At 48.9% G+C, this 17647-nt stretch overlaps 1 protein-coding gene across 4 annotated transcripts in view; it reads left to right on the forward strand.

Moving 5' to 3' along the window:
* grin1a (glutamate receptor, ionotropic, N-methyl D-aspartate 1a) overlaps positions 1-14846 on the forward strand; it is a gene marked incomplete at its 5' end in the record, with an annotated part of 38904 nt that extends 24058 nt beyond the window's left edge. For 2 of the 4 annotated variants that reach the window (XM_084482677.1, XM_084482678.1), the window contains 8 exons: positions 228-376; positions 801-958; positions 1641-1802; positions 2324-2433; positions 2885-3030; positions 7861-7887; positions 8911-9021; positions 13416-14846. In XM_084482677.1, the coding sequence (XP_084338803.1) occupies positions 228-376; positions 801-958; positions 1641-1802; positions 2324-2433; positions 2885-3030; positions 7861-7887; positions 8911-9021; positions 13416-13484 (932 nt within the window). In that variant the 3' untranslated portion in view covers positions 13485-14846. Of the gene's footprint in view, positions 1-227; positions 377-800; positions 959-1640; positions 1803-2323; positions 2434-2884; positions 3031-3415; positions 3467-7860; positions 7888-8910; positions 9022-13415 lie in introns of all 4 variants that reach the window. The other 2 variants (XM_084482676.1, XM_084482679.1) reach the window with 2 other exon arrangements.
* Between the last annotated feature and the right edge of the window lie 2801 nt (positions 14847-17647).

Consider the following 17647-nt stretch of genomic DNA (forward strand, 5'->3'; position numbering starts at 1 on the left):
GTTTAATAAGTATTGTAAATGTACGTTTTAGAGTTTTGTGATTGAACTTGGAAAAACGTCAAATCAAAATGTGACAATGTAATTCACGTCAGTCACTTTTCAAACTGTATAATATGCAAAACAGGGGGAGGGGGGGGGGGGGGGGGGGGGGATGTACAGAATGTAATAACTTGATTTAGTGCAAAAAAAAAAAAAGCAGAATCCCACACAGACATCATGTTATTCAGGAGCACCGAGGAGCTTCTCAGCGAGAATCCTTGGTATGGTGTGGGCCGGATTTGCCATGATAATAGTGGCTTCCTATACTGCTAACCTGGCTGCCTTTCTGGTGCTGGACCGGCCTGAGGAGCGCATCACCGGCATCAATGACCCGAGAGTACGTCTGCCACCTTCACTCTCACTCGCTTCATGTGTAACTGGTCATGTTGTCCATAGTAGTACAAGCTAAGAATACTTTTCTTGAGTTTTGCTCCCTTGTTAATACAATTCTGTTTCCTCATAACCATTGTCACTTAACACCGACCAAACCACCCTCCATACCTCGACTACCGCCTCCACCTCTACCTTTACCGCCTCCACCTCTACCTTTACCACCTCCACCACTATCTCCTCCGTCACCGACACCTCCACCATCACCAACCTCCAAACTACAACCTCCCCCACCACCACCACCACCATCCCCACCAACTTAACCTCCAATACCCACCTCCACACCACCACCACCACCCCCCCCCCACAACGACCACCACCCACCCACCCACCCACCCCCACACCCCCACCCCCCCCCCCACCACCTGCAGCTGAGGAACCCCTCGGATAAGTTCATCTACGCCACGGTGAAGCAGAGCTCTGTGGACATCTATTTCCGGCGGCAGGTGGAGCTTAGTACCATGTACCGCCACATGGAGAAGCACAACTATGAGAGTGCCGCCGAGGCCATCCAGGCCGTGCGTGACAAGTGAGTCTCGGCCCGGAGGGGCCGACCAGGGCAGGCAATCGGCCAGCGGCTCAGCCTGTCAGGCAGATGCACCGAGGGACAGGCTAGCCGGCGCCTGTAGCGGCGCACGGCCCCAGGGGGGCTAAATGGGCCTCCGGGAGCGGCCGGAAGCTTACCGCGGGAGCTTACGGCGGCCTTCCGTCTGCTCCAGGTCCATCGACCCGGGTCGAGCTAGGGCTCTAGGGACAGATGCTACATGGGGGTCGAGTCAGCAGAGTGAGAGGGCCGCACCGGTCCTGTTGAGGTTCTAACGCTTTAGCGTTTAGCCAGCGAGCAGCGCCACAAACCTTTTTGCAGGTTTCACCCCAGACGAAACATCTCTGAGATGGGGGTTGGGAATCCAATGGGGGACGCGGCGTCGTCTGTCCGGCATTGGATTTCAACGGGGGCCTTTAGGTGGCGTGGTAGGGTAGTCGCTTGGTGAACAACCGACCGACCGCGCACCTTATCGTGTCGCGAGAGAAAGATAGAGAGAAAGAGAGAAAGAGAGAAAGAGAGAGGCGGGGGCGGGGGAGTCACTAATGTGTTTGTAAATCACTGTACTGTTACACCGTAACCCCCTCCTCCCCTTCCTCCTCCCCCTCCCCTCCCTCCCGCCTCCCCCCCCCACCCCCCACCCCCCCCCCCTCCCCCCTGCTGACAGTAAGCTGCATGCTTTCATCTGGGACTCTGCTGTGCTGGAGTTCGAAGCCTCGCAGAAGTGCGACCTGGTGACTACGGGGGAGCTGTTCTTCCGTTCTGGCTTTGGCATTGGCATGCGAAAGGACAGCCCCTGGAAACAGAATGTGTCCCTTGCCATTCTCAGGTCTGTCCCAGCCGAAGCTGCCACCACTCGTATGACATCTCTGTCTCCGGTCTTGTCCTTTGATTTCAATGGTTTTAGTCTTGTTTCTGTGGGTTACCTTTGGCAGAAACATCAACGTGTTGGCGTCTTCACTCTCTGTGTGTCTCCCCTCCCTTTTCTCTGTCCGTCTCTCTGTCCGTCTCTCTGTCCGTCTCTCTGTCCGTCTCTCTGTCTGTCTCTCTCTCTGTCCGTCTCTCTGCCCGTCTCTCTGCCTGTCTCTCTGTCTGTCTCTCTCTCTGTCCGTCTCTCTGTCCGTCTCTCTGTCCGTCTCTCTGTCTCGTCCCGTCTTGTTTTTGTCTCTTTGTCGTCCGTCAAGCGGTTTGAGTTTGAGCTGCGTCCAGTGGAGGCAGTTTGAACCGGCATCGGTTGGTAAATGGACAAACTCTGCTGGCTGTGTGTGCATTAACTTTGTTAACCTTTCTCCCCACTACCCCCCCCCCCCCCGCCCCCCCCGACCCCCCGACCCCCCTGACCCCCTGCAGTTCTCACGAGAACGGCTTCATGGAGGACCTAGACAAAACCTGGGTGAGGTACCAGGAGTGTGACTCACGAAGCAATGCACCAGCCACACTCACCTTTGAAAACATGGCAGGTATGGTCCCTTACGGCGCATGGACTCACCCCATTGTGAAAGTGATTGGACAAAAACTGCAGTGGTGAGGTACTGTAGCCCTTTTTTTGTCCAATACCTTTAGCAATCGTTTGTATCAGTGTGTGTTGGTCGTCGTGGGGGGGGGAGTTTTGCCGTCTTGTCTTCCGTTTCCACGCGCTGTGGGCTTTCGTGTGAGACGGGGGTCTTTGTTGTCCGTCGGCGGCCAGGAGCAGGAGCTGCTTCAATGAACATGTGATGAATCCAAAGGGTGGCAGCCACCGATCAGCCGAGGGATGACCCCCCCCACCTGTGTGTGTGTGTGTGTGTGTTCATCCGGGTCGGCGGGCGGCGGCAGCGGCGGCGGCGGCGTCGTCGTCTCAAAGCGGCCGTTGATTCCTCTCCTTCTCTTTCTGTTCCCGTGTCTGTGTCGGTGTGTTTTCTCCTCCCCAAGGGGTCTTCATGCTGGTGGCTGGCGGGATCGCTGCAGGGATCTTCCTAATCTTCATTGAAATTGCCTACAAGCGTCATAAAGATGCCCGCAGGAAGCAGATGCAGCTCGCCTTTGCGGCAGTCAATGTATGGAGGAAGAACCTGCAGGTATGCGCCTCGCTTCCGTTTCCTCTCCCCCCCCCCCCCCCGAGGTTGACGGTGATAAGAGTCAAACCAGGGCACAGCAAAACTCCCCCCGTGTCCCCCGCTAGGGACGAGGTGCTGTGGAGGGGGTAGTGGGTCCCCTCTGCCCCCCCCAACCCCCCCCCAACCCCTGGGGTTGCCTGATATCCAACCCCTCAGTGGTTGGTCAGCTCCTCTGACTGGACTGGTGATCTCTGACGGAGGGGTGTGGGTGATGGGTGGGTGCGGTGGGTGGGTGGGTGGGTGTGGGGGGTGTGTGGTCTCTGATCCAGAATGTGCGCCACCCTGCCCGGTGTGTACCGTTACCTGAGGCCAACTCCGCCTGTGTTTTCTGTGTGTGTGCCTGCAGGAGAGTAAGGATACTTCTGGAAGCCAAGCGGCGGCGGGGACGCCCTCGTTAGTATGTAACTAATTAGTGTAACTGATTAGCATAGCGATGCTCACTCAATTTCATCGCCCCCCCCCCCCTCCCTGCTGTTAAGCACATCAGGTGATAGAGTAAATGTAACCGGCCGTCCGGAAATGGTGGAAGTGAGACTGTACATAATAAACTATTAATAGAGCTACCTCCCACGGCATGAACTAGGGGTTCTATGCTAAGGCTGCTCCTGCTTTACCGCTTTGTGAGGTGAACCGACGTGGATAGAAAGCACATGGATAGGGGCACATTGGCACGGACGTCATGCTGCTAATAATAACAACAACGAAAACGCTTGGATTCACCCGTGCTTTCATGGTGTACAATAGGATGCTTTCATTGATTTCCCCCCAGCAGCACAAACACAAACAAACAAATAGAGCATAATGATTTTAATCAATGCCCCCGCTGGAGCGACTCTGCGTTGAACCCTGCATTAATCTCGTTGTGAAATAACAAGCCATCGCGCGCGCACACATACAGCAGCCTCCCTCCTGTCATCGCTTATCCCCCTTCATCCCCAGCCGTGTTCATTTCGCCCCCCCCTTAAAACTAAACAACTAACCCCCCCCCCCCCTAAAACCTCCCAATTCAACGCCAGAACGCCCGTGGCCGTAAGGGCTGATTATGGTCCCACGTTCACACAACGCAAGGACCGCGCGGACGCTTCTATGGTTCTGCGTCGGGTTTTAGTGAGCGGACCAATCGCAAGCCCTTGCGGCTGCGTCGCCTCGACGGAAAGGTTGCGATTTTTGGGAGCCGCACGTCAGGCCCTCGCGGTGGTGGTACGCAAGGAGGGTTCCGCAAGGACGTGAGGGGTCCGTAACCCCCTTGCACTGCGGGAACGTGGGACCATAATCAGCCCCTTTACGCGACACACTGGATGCTGGAGGAGCTTACCATCGCGGCCACAACTAACCCAGAGCCATCCAGACAGGGCTCAGAGCACCCTGACTCAAGACACCCCGTTTGCCGTTCAGTCCAATGCCTTCAGGAAGCTCTGAAGGCATTGGTGGGAGGAGTTTTGCACCTCCACCCCTCCGTTCCTCCCCAACACCCCCCCCCCCCCCCCCCACACCCCGCCTGTTCCGGGGTCCTTCTTGGCTCCGAGACATGCTCGGGGGGTGGGGGGGGGAGTGGGACGAGGTGGGGACTGAACAAGCAGAGGGGTTCACAGTGTGGAGAGGCCATAGAGACACCAGGAGCCTGTGGCGCGGCACCACACTGGCTCTTTTGGTAAGCCCCGACAAGGCAGCCCAGTGGTCCGCCGGTCACTGCTGAATGGCCGAACAGCAGGGCAGGAGACTGCCGCAGCGTCTAAGATCACAGGCTCTTTGCTTGTCCGTCAGCAAGCGCCAAGCAGCCCCTGATGGATTCTGCCATCGTCTCTCCACTACCCCTGGGGGCTTTTGTGTGCGTTTGTGTGTTGGTGTGTCAAACAGATGTGGGTTCACTGGGAATACATACAACAGGCAGGTTCAGAGGGGTTGAAATGAGACGGGAGTGGCAACACGACTCCTCCTGCATCTTGTTTGACACCTTTTTTTTAATAAGAATAAAGCAAGTAGCGTCGCTCGGCGAGGTCGACCGATAACCAACCTGCGTGTGAGACCGCGTTAAGCGTTACGCGACGCCCTTCGAGAACGCGGGGGAACGCGTAGTTGGTCTCTCCTGCCGCGTGTCGATCGGGTTGGAGAGGGGGCACAGATCAGTGCTTCCAGATTGTCGAGCTGCGTGTAGCGCGTTATTCACAGTTAACACACACAGCTCAGCTTCTTCTTCGCTCTCACGTTCCTGAGCGCATTAATCCAATTATTCACGGGAGTGTTGAACAGTGTCTGAGATGGGCTCTGACACCAGGGGCTGCGTGTAATGGCCGATTTAAGTCATGTTGACCACTCCTTTCTTTGCTTCTCCTACTCGGGACTCTGCCTAATTGCCCCGCAGCATTGCTTTCTCCCACATGCCTAATTAACACTATTCATTTGATCTATCTATTCATTTCAGACACAAATCGTCCTTATTTGCAAGTCTAAATGTCACCTAGTATGGGGATACACACCAGAGAAACCTGTATCTAGTTGAACCCTAATACTGAGGTTGAAAAAAAGTCCAACCCACAGACACACACACACACACACACACACACACACACACACAAACACACACACAAAAGCATACGCGCACGCCCACACAGACCCATGCACACACACAACCTGCTCATGCGCGCGGGTATGAGGATGATAATTATGTTGCCATCTGCTTACTGTTTTACGAGGTACAGTAAGCAGTGCTTATCCATCCTCACACACTAAATCAGCGGCAGAAGGATGCACACTGCTGGATAACTCAAATCAAAACCACCCTAAACCGGTCAGGAAATCACACATTCTTTCATGTCACTCGCCTCACGTTCCCTCATCCGCTAATCTCGCTGCATGTGAGGTGCAAGGAAGATTCCAACACACACGCTCTGATTGGTGCTGCAATTCTAGCGATGCTGTTGCCATGGCACCCGTAGCACACCTCTTCCTCTGGAGGGGATGTAGTGGAGAGTCGGCGCCATCGATTTTGGGAGACGTTGAGATTAATTCAGCGCAAACAGATATATACAAAGATATTCTGTGGGCTCATTGTTACTCCATGAGACGCACTCTCTTCGTGTCCATTCTCTGAGGATCTATCCAGCTCAGCGTCGTGTGATGTTCTCCTCCAAACACAACGTGTAGTTGAAGAGGATAACCTTTCGCTGAGATTAAAATGTCCATATTTCCATATTAAAAGACCGCTACATCCCTACCGGGAGGCTATGCTGGCATTTGGCTTTTTCACATTTTGAACGAGTTTATTTGGAGTTGGCTTGCCTGCAAAGTTCCATCCAGCGATGAGGATGATGATGATGATGATGATGATGATGATGGTGATGATGATGCTCAGAGAGCATGCGACCACGCATCATCTGTTATTATGACATAGCATGACCCGCATGGCCGCGCCAGGCACGGCATCGGCAGATGTCAAGTGAGCTTCAAAGCAAGTCACAAAGTATATTTAAAAATTGAATCAAATATACATAAAATATTAAATAACAAGTCACCCGGGCATCGCTTGTTTTCCCATCCTGAACTATTTTAAACAAGGTGTTAAAAAGTTTTGAACATCTGAACATTTACTAACACGAATTGTCATCTTCCAACAGGATCGCAAAAAAAAACAACCGGTTTAGATATTTATTCCGGCGTCATGCCCATCCCTGATTGGCCCTTGGCCCTTCAATTAATCTCTATGACAACCAGTTGATTCTCACATCCTGATGCTGCATCACCGAGAGGTTGAGAAACAATGGGGGAGTTGGTCGGCATGGCGACAAGGGGGGGGGGGGGGGCGTTCTCTTTAGACAGTGACCCCGGGCGACAAGCCCGGGGTCCTGATGAGAGAACGGCATACTGGGAGGGGGGGGGGGGGGCAGTGCGGGCCCCCTCCAGGGCAATTGGTCGAGAGACATTCTTTGTTATGTGTTGACTTACCCCCTCTGCTTTTTGTTCTCGTTTCCTTCGACTATTTCGTTGTTCTGTCGACTATTTCCGTTGACTACTCCTACTACTTACACCTCTCCCTCCATCCATGTCTTTTTGGCTGATTGAAATTCACACCGCACTGCCCCTGCCCCTTCCCCCTCACACACCTGACCCCTCTCTCATCCCCATGGTCCCACCCGCCCTCATCGCCCCACACTGCTCTTGTTTTAAATGCCTGACACGTCCTTGCGTAGCAGTTAGATTGACATTATGTACATACCCGCCCACTCTCATCTCCCATTGCTGTTTAGGCCTTTTTAAGGCGCTTTTATCGCGTTTTTGTTTTTGTAGATACATATCATGAGCAGGTAAGGGTTAGGCATTGTGCTCAGCGATGCCTACACCAGTCACGATGCGGACATTGGGGCTTTGAACCCAAGACCTTTGGTCTGGGAGTCAAACCCGCTAGCTGCCTAGGCTATACCATGCTCCCCCTCTCCCCTAACCATCCCACCCCTGGTGTGTGGTGTGAATTTCCGTTATACCCGCTGTGGTATAATGACTTTAAATGGGCTTTAATTGATGACCTAATTAATTGTTGCTGCTGCTGTTGTTGTTGTTGTTATTTTGGCCTTTTCAGTGTATTTCTTAGTGGCTCTGGAAGCTGTGTATCACTGCCTGGCTGTGGATGTTTATGTTTGCTTTGCTAGCCTTGTTTTATAGACATATTTATCTTTATATACAGTATATATTTGCCCTTTTTGGTTCCCTTGGCTTCTGCATAAGGATCTTTAAAGTATAACGATCTAAAACAAGTGGATGCATATTTATTTACTTTTCTTTTCTCTCTCTATGCAGCCCTCTTCCTCTATAGAGACGCAGGATGTAAGGATACCTTAATATGCACTTTTTGAACACAAATTGGCTTGGTGCTCTGATGCTGGGGGCGGGAGAGAAAGAGAGTAGCTGTCGTACCCTCTGGTGGTGTATGTGGAGAGGCAGGGAGGGAGGGAGGGACGGAGGGAGGGAGGGAGGGAGGGAGAGCGAGCGATGGACCGCTCATGTTATCTTAACCTTATCTCCGATATAGTTGCGTCTTTTAAGATTCAACGATGTATTGGTTGTCTGACCCAATAGTATTCTTATTCTACAGCATGTGTGCAGTCACGACTAATGTCAAGGACTGGATATGGAGTATGTTGTGGTATATTCGGTTTATATCGATATTAGCAGATCACTCCCCGACATCCTTACGACTCATCCCTCATACCATCCCGATCCATTCCTGCGCCTGGTAGCGTGTGGAATCGACGTGTTGTTTGGTGCCGGTGTTGATGCTAGTGACTATTGTGCAGAGAACGGTCTTATAAAGGGGAGCCCATTTTACCACCAGGCTCGACGTTTATTTTGCCATTAGTCTCAAAACCTGTCCCAGTGGTGACATCAGAAATGGGAGTATCCACTTTGTGATGTCACGCAGGGTGGCATGGGCGAACAGTCCAGCATATACTCGGCTGACCTACACTCCCGCCTGTGCTGTCACAAAAGGGAAACGGCTAATCCACGTCACAGCTGGTGGTGAAAATAGGCGCCCTATAGGTACACGGCGCCATTAGAATTGACCTTCATTTCCACCATCCACCTCCTGATAGGCCTGAATCCATCCACCCTTTTTTTTCTGCTGCCTTTTTAGAGCATCTTGATCGTGTCCTGAAACCCGCAGTGATGTTATGGTGAAGGGCCCTCCCTCCTGGGGTTACTCAGACGCTAGCTAGCTGGGTGGGCGGTGGGCGGTGGTGGATCGTGATAGAGAGCGAGAGCGCGAGCACATGGTGGGGGAGGCATCAATCAATGGAACCCTGGAGGGGGAGCACTGGAGAGTAATGCTTCTACATATATTCATTTTAGGATAGGAAAAGTGGTAGGGCAGAACCCGACCCCCAAAAGAAACCCTCTTTTAGGTCCATCAGTGCCACCCTGGCCTCCAACATCAAGAGACGTAGGTCCTCCAAAGACACGGTAAGGAGAAGGAGAAGCGCCACCTCCACGTGGTTTTGTCCTCCGCCTTCTCTCCTCTTCTTCTTCTTCTTCTTCCTCTCCTCCTCCCTCCCTCTCCTCCTTCTTCTGCTCTGTCTCTCGCTAAACCACGTCAACCACTTTCTCTCTTTGTTCCGCTGTCCTCCCTCCCTCTCTCTCTCTCTCTCTCTCTCTCTCTCTCTCCTTCCTTCCTTCTCTCTCTGCCAACATCCCCATCCCCGACGATATCCCAGAGAGACACCATCCTCTTCCCACCCACTCACTCATTCCACGTGGTGCAGCAACCTGAGCCACATGTCCTGTCGGTTTAACCATCCATCCCCCCCCCCCCCACCCCCCATCCATCGGTCCATCTGTAGGCCACCGCCCCCTGCAGGCGGCAAAGCGGTAGTGCAGGGTTTCAAACCAAATCAGAAGCAGTTGAATCCAAGTCCGCGAACGGAATGGACCTTCGGACCTTGGGTTTGGATAGTGGGATCAGGGAACTAGTGATACGGTCCTATTTATATCGCTGATGGAGGAAGGGTAGGCTACACGGTTTAGCGGTCTGCCGGCGGTGGTGTGACGGTGTTGTTGATGTGGGGCTTCTCAGTCCCTTCGCCTCCCCGCTCGCCGGTCACGACGTGAGTTGTGGTGCCCCGTGTTGGTGCGTGACGCAGTTGGTGGCCGTACACGTGTATATGTGTGTTGTGTCGCTGTAGGTGTGTATTTGCGTTTGGGGTCCTGTCGTTTTGACGCTCAGTCCTTTGTGTTCATTGGTTTTAATTTGTTTGTGTGTTCGTTTTTTTTTGGCTCCGATCCTCCCGCACCTGTGTCTTGTGGTTTTACCTGTCGTTGGTTCGCCTTTTTGTTCAACAGCATGCGCTGACGATTCGTCATCTACTGTTCTTTTTCTCAAGTAGGCTTAGGCCTCTTCAGACTCAGGCTCGTTCTCGTGGGAAGAACGAAAGGGTTTGGGGAACACTTCTCATGCTCTTTCAATTCACAGGTTAATTTACTTTCGCTTTTGTCATGTTTCTTTTTCATAATTCTCGCCTTCCACTACTAACTGATTTGTGTTTTTGTTTTATTTCTCGTATGAACTGTGCGATTCTTTTATGTTTTCAGGTGGGTAAGACATGATTAAGACCAAATCGGTGCACAAAGTGAACCGCAGAAACGTACAGCGACTACAGCTGTATTCAGACTTAAAGCCTATGGCACAAAATACACATCCATAGGGGTCTATGGATATGCTGTCGAGTAACAGCAGCGTTTGGAGATCGTATTCTCTCACAGCCCCAGGAAACCAGCCTATTCGCTGTGGTTGGTAGGGCTGCTTTTCAGGCTTCACCGCTCACAAAGCAGACTTTGAATACATCAAAAGTACTTTGAATAGGCCAGACTTTGAAAACATCTGGTTGGATGGCCATTGAAATCTATGGGACGTCTCACTTTCATTCACAGGGATTTCTAAGCACGTGTTATGATTGAACGCCACACACACAGAGAGACCAAAATGGGTTGATCAGGAACAAAATATTAAAAGTTTATTCTGGAAATATGACATGGCTGGAAAGATACAACAGCCAGTCCAGATAAAAGATTAGATGTTAATATTTGTTGGGTAGGAATTCAATGGTTTCCTGCCACTTTCAAGCACAATGTGCTGCCATCTTCCCACCGGAAATGCATTTTGAAAATTACATCCGAGACTAGTTCCTTCCTGAAGAGCCATAAACAATCTCACCCAAGTCTCTCTTTAAACCACAGAACATAGTTGTTGTCTAGTGCATTTAGTTTTAGCACATTTGGCTAGCGATAGCCTTCGTGCTAAATGCATGGGTTTCCTAAACATTCCTATCTTACCTAACAATGCAAGTGAATTGTGTTTGATTGAGGTTTTCTTCTCTCTTTCCTTTTTCTGGTTGTTTATTGTCTTCTCGATGGATGTTTGTGAGTTTTCCACCTTTGCTTTTGGACTCAGAGGAGTTTTTAGAGTGAAGATGAATGTTATTCTTTTGTTGAAACATCTGTGATCCAGAGCACTACTATCCCCCCATCGTCCCTCAATAACAACAACAATCAAAAACCAACTACTACGTTAACCAACTGCTCGAACGACAAAACAAAACCCCTCAAAAACACACGCCATCCTCAACCTCTTTGACCATTACTTTTAATTTCATATAAATGTTCTTCTTTTTATATCAATGGATATCAGTGGAACTTTGAATGTCAGCGTCCCTCACCCACATGCCACGCCTCTCTGCCTCTTTAAGCATGTCCACTACACCCTATATTCATTGTGGTAGACGTAGACCTATAGTAGTATACACATTTCCACATAGAAACGTCGTATACACACCATAGTAACTACGACGACATAATACTACCATGTAAAGTGATAACCAGTGTCCGTGTTAGTGGTGTGGATGGTGAAGTGTCTCTCTTTGGCTGCCCATCCCCATCCCCCCCCCCCCCCCCCCCTTCCTCCTCCCCCCTCCCTTCGCCTGACGACAGGGTGTGAGTGTGATTAGAAAACAGCACCCCCTACAGGCCCCTGAAGGTACCACCAGATAAGAGAAGGGGGGCTGTAGACCTACACCACATGTTGATGCCACTCTCTCTTCGTTCGGGGGGGAGATCGGCAACGTCCAGTCCAACTGTTGATTTTAAATAATGCTTAAATTCTATATACATATAACATACATATGTGTGTGACTCATACATATCTATATATATATGCATATAGTTAGGATGTCAACCCCCGGTGAGCATGTTAGTGTGTTAGCTGCATCGTAACAATGTACAACATTATGGCTTTTTTGTTTGCAATGTCAGATGTGCCGGCTTCGAACGAGAGACACTTTTCAAAGCGTCTTACAACACTAAAGATCTTGCTCGCGCTGAGGTTTACCGGTCGACGGCGTTACAATACTCTGGCTCCCGTTGAGCACGGCTGAGCGCTCAACGCCGACCGCTGCGCTCAATGGAACGCGTCGGACTGAGGGTCCGGTATTGTAACGCCGGTTCCTCCCAACGTCCACTTCAATGGGAATACAGTTGGTGTAAAAAAATAATAATCTGTATTCCTATTCACGTGTTGGAGATGAGGAAGAAAAATGCACCTGTTTGTTATTATCCGACGATTGAACACACGTCACTAAATGACTAAAACACACAGCAAGATCTCTCTTCACGGCCATATTCACAATGGGTTGGGGCAGTTTCTGTGGGCCAATGTCTGCAGGGAACTGCTTCGGCATTGTGGGAAATATGGATTAACTGCTATCATAACCAAAAGCAGAGTGCCGCAGATGTTAAACTGAATGCCGATAAAATATCAAGTCCCGGTTGCCGTAATAATAACTAATCCACTGGCATGGGAGTATTTAAAAAAATCAATACTTTTTATGCATTCCTACTTAAGCACTTTATTGAGTACGACTCAGCTCTGTGTAGAAATACACGCACTCTGCTTAAAGGGACATAGGACCAGAAGGACTAGGAGGGCGGTGTCGCCAGAGAACGGAACAGTCCACGCAGTCCACGCTGAACCTTGTTTACAAAATATTCCTCCGTGGACTTCATTCACCGAGCGGCCATCTTGGTTCCAAACGCTAGCTGGGTGGGGGGGGGGAACTGTTTAGAACCAGGATGGAACCAAGATGGCCGCTAGGTGAATAGGACCTTTGATCTCCCCTGATCTCCTGGAAATAGGGCTAGGAGTTGTCTGTCTCCACGGCAACAAACGATGCCTAGACTAGTAACGAGCTGACTTTGTTTGTTGTGTAGACGGGCGTGGCTGTCCTCGGCCCGGCTCAGCTGTGCGCTGTGGACTGAACTCTGGTGACCTCACTCCCCTACTCCGCTGTAGGAGCCGACTCACCCCTCTCAGGCGCCCAATTCAATCAATTTGAGCCAACTTTATTTGTACAGCACAGCCCATTTCCGTGCAAAACACACATAGTGCACACCAAAGGTAAACAACACGACAAAAAGAGGAATGTGCTGTAAAATATCAATAAGTAAAAGATTGTTAAAACTACCTGATGCACTTCAAGAGGTCTATTTACTGGGCAAAACGATTATACAATTTTCAAAGAATCCCGCAAAAAACATTTCTTCTGATTTTGGAGTCCCCCGTGCCATTCCTGAGAAGGGTTAGTACAAACACACACGCCTGCTTGCTCATTTCCACAGAAATAAGGCAGGGGTGAGGTGATTCATCTAGTGACCTACCTATTGTGGGAATGATTCATCTGATAAGACTAAACAGTCGTCCTTTCCAGTGGTAACACTTTGTCTCTCTGTTGTGTTCTCTCTCTCTCTCGCTCTCTCTCTCTTGCTCGCCCGCTACCTCTTTCTTCACCCCCCCGACCCCCCCCTCGTAGCAGTATCCCCCGACCGACATCACTGGACAGCTCAACCTGTCGGACCCTTCGGTCAGCACGGTGGTGTAGCCAAGGAGAGAGAGAGAGAGAGGGACATTCACTCCCTGGAGAGAGAGGAGGAGAGAGAGACATTCGCTCCCTGGAGAGAGAGAGAGATGTACGATGGAGAAGACGACGATGATGATGACGACGACGACGACGACGAGGAAGGAGGAGACACCTTCGTCACAAACCCCCCCCCACCGCCCCCCAACCCCTCCCCCATTCTGTTTTAATCAGTTGCAGAACGACGACTGCTAAACGCCGAGAGCCACTTCCTGTGAGTGGCTCTTAAAGACGCTAGGTTGTGTGCTAATGGAGCTAAAGGGAATTGCTAACCTTGCACCTTTTTAAAAAAATCAAGAGCATGCACAGATACTGTTCACACACACACACACACGAACACACAACACTCTTTATTTCCCCACGCAAACACGTGTTTTATTTCCCTACTGTACATTGTTACGAGACTTATGCCGATACTTATTGAAAAATCTTTTGGGTCTCTTATCTAGAAACAATTACTTACAGCGTTGTGGTGTTTATTAGAAGTCGTTTTTAATCTATTTTACCTACCTGCTTCGTTGTTTACGGAGCCGTTTTAGTTTAGTACAATTATGTTTGTGGTTAAAAACCAGTTTGGTAATTGATAACCATTTCCATATGGTCTAGATAGCATATTCTATTTATTTATTTATTTTTTCTTTACTTTCTCAATAACCACATTGGAAAATAGAGTACAGTGTGTACTATCAAATAGCCGCCTTTGTTATCTCCATATATTTAAAGATTTCAAAAGTTTTAGGTTGTTTTCCGTTTTTAGGGATGCAAGCATTGCCAGGAAATCACTGGTCACTAAAGAGATTATCAACCTATTTGTATGTGAATGAGAATATATAAATAACTATTTACTCATTCTTTCTAAATGTGAGATTTATAGAGAATGCTATATTTTCTGTTGACATATAGTATCATCAAATGTGTGAATTTTGAAAGGACCTGTCACGAAAATGTATGGTTCTATTCGTTTTTGGGCTTTCGCCCTCCAGTAACAACATCAATTTTCTGTGCCGAATGACCAACTATCACCTGAAATTATCCCTGCGTGCTTCCACCATCCCTGCTTCCCTACGCGAGTTTATCACACTTATCGGCTGCACACATTATGTCCAAATTCATCACATCATACTGGCTAGTATTTGTATTTATGTCACGAAACAACGGCATCAAGGCTTTTGACCTTCGACCCCCCCCCCCCCCCGCCTCCCCCTCTCACCAAAAGCTAGTAGTTTGGGAACGTCCCCTTCCCTCCTCTCTCTCTCTCTCCCACTGTCTTTCTCACCTCCAGGATCCAGGGGTTGCATCAGAGGGCTATGTTCTTCATCCAACCAGCACTTGATCATCCAGGCAAAAGGTCCGCCCCCCCTCCCACCCTCTCCCGCACCCCCCTCCCTCCCTCCCTCCCTCCCTCCCCGACCCCTTGCTCCCGTTTCCAGGGATCTTTTGCATGGATGAGTTCCAAGTGGATGGAAAAGTTTAGCTCGAGCCCGTGGCCCCTTTGCGCTGCGGGGCTTGTCTTGGTTGGATGCTTAAAACAGGCCTTTTCCCATTTCCTGGGGCTGAGAAAGACCCACTGTTTGTTCTACGGTCCTGACCTCTTCTGATAAGTGGCACTGCACAGCACTTTAACGCTGAGGGACATTCCCAAACTAGCATGTTGGAAATTGTACACATAGCCAGTATAATGCGCGTTCATCCCAGAACTGACTTTGGTTCAGATGTGTTGTTAAATATGTTGTTTAATAAGAAACCAACGGCACACCTTCCCCAATTATCCTTCTAAGCTCTAGTACTTTGCTAATCACTTTTGGCTTCAGGGCTTGTTTTTTTTTTATTGTTTTTTTTTTAAGACATACACGTTGATCTGCTATCCCTTTAGAGAGAAGATGAAGTCATTTAAAACAAACACATACACACATCAAATTCCTAACAAATCCATTTTGTAACGACGAAGATTCGGTTTTTAAACAAAATCCTGGCTTCAGACCTGGTTTCCACGATTACCCTATGCATGCTTGCCTGTCATCGTCGTTTGTTTGTTTGTTTGTTTGTTTCGGAACGCTTGCTGTTGGCTACGACGCACGTGCCGGCGTCAGCGTCGAGCAGTCCGGTTGTTGAATGCTCTTTGGAAACCGTTTGTTGTACATTGTGCCGACTGAAGGAGATTGAATTAAACGTGTATTATAATTACAGCAGAGAATGTCTTAGGCCGATATCTTACACCTTAATGTTTAACACACGCACACGCACACGCACACACACACACACACACACACACACACACACGAACACTAGCTAATAACACACATGCACACACACACACACACACACACACGAACACTAGCTAATAACACACACACACACACACAAACGAACACTAGCTAATAACACACATGCACACACACACTAACACTAATAACACATGCACACACACACACACAAACACTAGCTAATAACACACACGCACACACACACACACACACACTAGCTAATAACACACACGCACACACACACACACACACACACACTAGCTAATAACACACACGCACACACACACAGGCACCACTCTATCTGTAAACAAAGTTGTAAATAAAATCAATCGCCTGTTATTGGCAATCCCAGCAAACCTGTTTTTCAATTATTGACTGACTTAAAATATTTTCCACTGGACCAGTAATTTCTTCCATGTGTGTCAAGATAATAAAGTGTGGAAATCAGACAAATCCTGTTTTTAATTGGTTCCCGTGAGTCTGTTATAGCTGTAGGGCTCGGATCAGGACGTACCCATATTACACCTGCATTATGGAAGCATGGGAGCATTGGAATGTAACTTATAGTGTTGCTGGTAATGGTGACAAAATGATTCTCTTTGTGGGAAGACATTGTGTTGTGTTTGAAACTGCCGCAGCGCTTATGAACTTTTAATTATTTCCCCTCCAGAACATTACTGTTAAACCAGCTCATCCGTTATATTAAAAACTGAACCAGCTGCCCAACGTGATAATCCTTATTCTAGTTAGTTAGTTGATATTGGCCAATCTCAACAATGGAATATAGTTATTTAGTTATTATAATGAGAGAGGGCGTGTTTGAGCGGACCCGAGGGCTCTGGGTAAGACTTAAAAAAAAACAGTCCTCCAAAGCAGCGAAGCCGGCGCGACTTCTAGTGCAGTCTTGCCAAAATTCACTTTTATAGGGAAAGGTTGACGCAAAAATATATGCCTAGCGTAATGACCTTCGTATGTTTCTTGCAATTCCCACAGGTTGTTCTTTACCTTTAGGTAACTTCAGGTGGAGGTTTTATTTGATTATTTAATTATTTGGCGGTTTGCCATGCTTATTTGATTCTTAGAGACTTTCTTTATTTGTCATTCAATACACACACCATCAGTGCACACATACTTTTGGCTCACGGTGGAGCGGACACTTAATGCATCATGAATTCAAATATCACAGAATAAAGTGCTGGTATAATTTAAAATGACTAAATGTATAAAAAGTTCATTGATAAAAGAATAAAGTGACATAGTGATAGCAGCATGTTATAGTCCAGTGAGGATCCCATGGAGGTTTGGGGGTGCACTGGGGGGGCTATTACAGTCCATAGATGAGGCTTTATTGTATGTGTGAGTCTTCAACAGTTTTATGGCAGATGGAAAGAAACTGCGGACATTGTTGTTGTTGTTGTTGTTGTTGTTGGTGGTGATGTGAGTGTGCGGTGAGCCACCAGGGGGAGCCATTTAGGCTGCACATGAGAAACCCTTTACTGTGATTCTTTACCCAGATTTGTCTCTCACTTTCTCGAACATTGCGTTCTGTCCAAAGAACGATTCGAACACATTTTCCTGCATACGATTTTTAGGCCTACAAAACCACCCGATGTAACATATGTATGTGCGCATTTGGAAATAATGTCAAATTCAATTCAAGTGATAGAAAGAGGGTTTAACGTTTAAGTATCTCCATTTCCATGCCATCGTTGGGTAGTCAAATGAGAATGTGCCGTCGGACTCTACACCATTTACATGCAAATGTGGACCGTGAACCACACATAGTTATCTACTGCACCCACCACCACTCCACCAAAGCCAATCGGCTGCTGCAGGTGCAGCCTGTGAACACTAGCCTTCCCA

This window comes from Micromesistius poutassou (genome assembly GCF_964030765.1).
Source record: "Micromesistius poutassou genome assembly, chromosome: 18".
Lineage (NCBI taxonomy): Eukaryota > Metazoa > Chordata > Actinopteri > Gadiformes > Gadidae > Micromesistius > Micromesistius poutassou.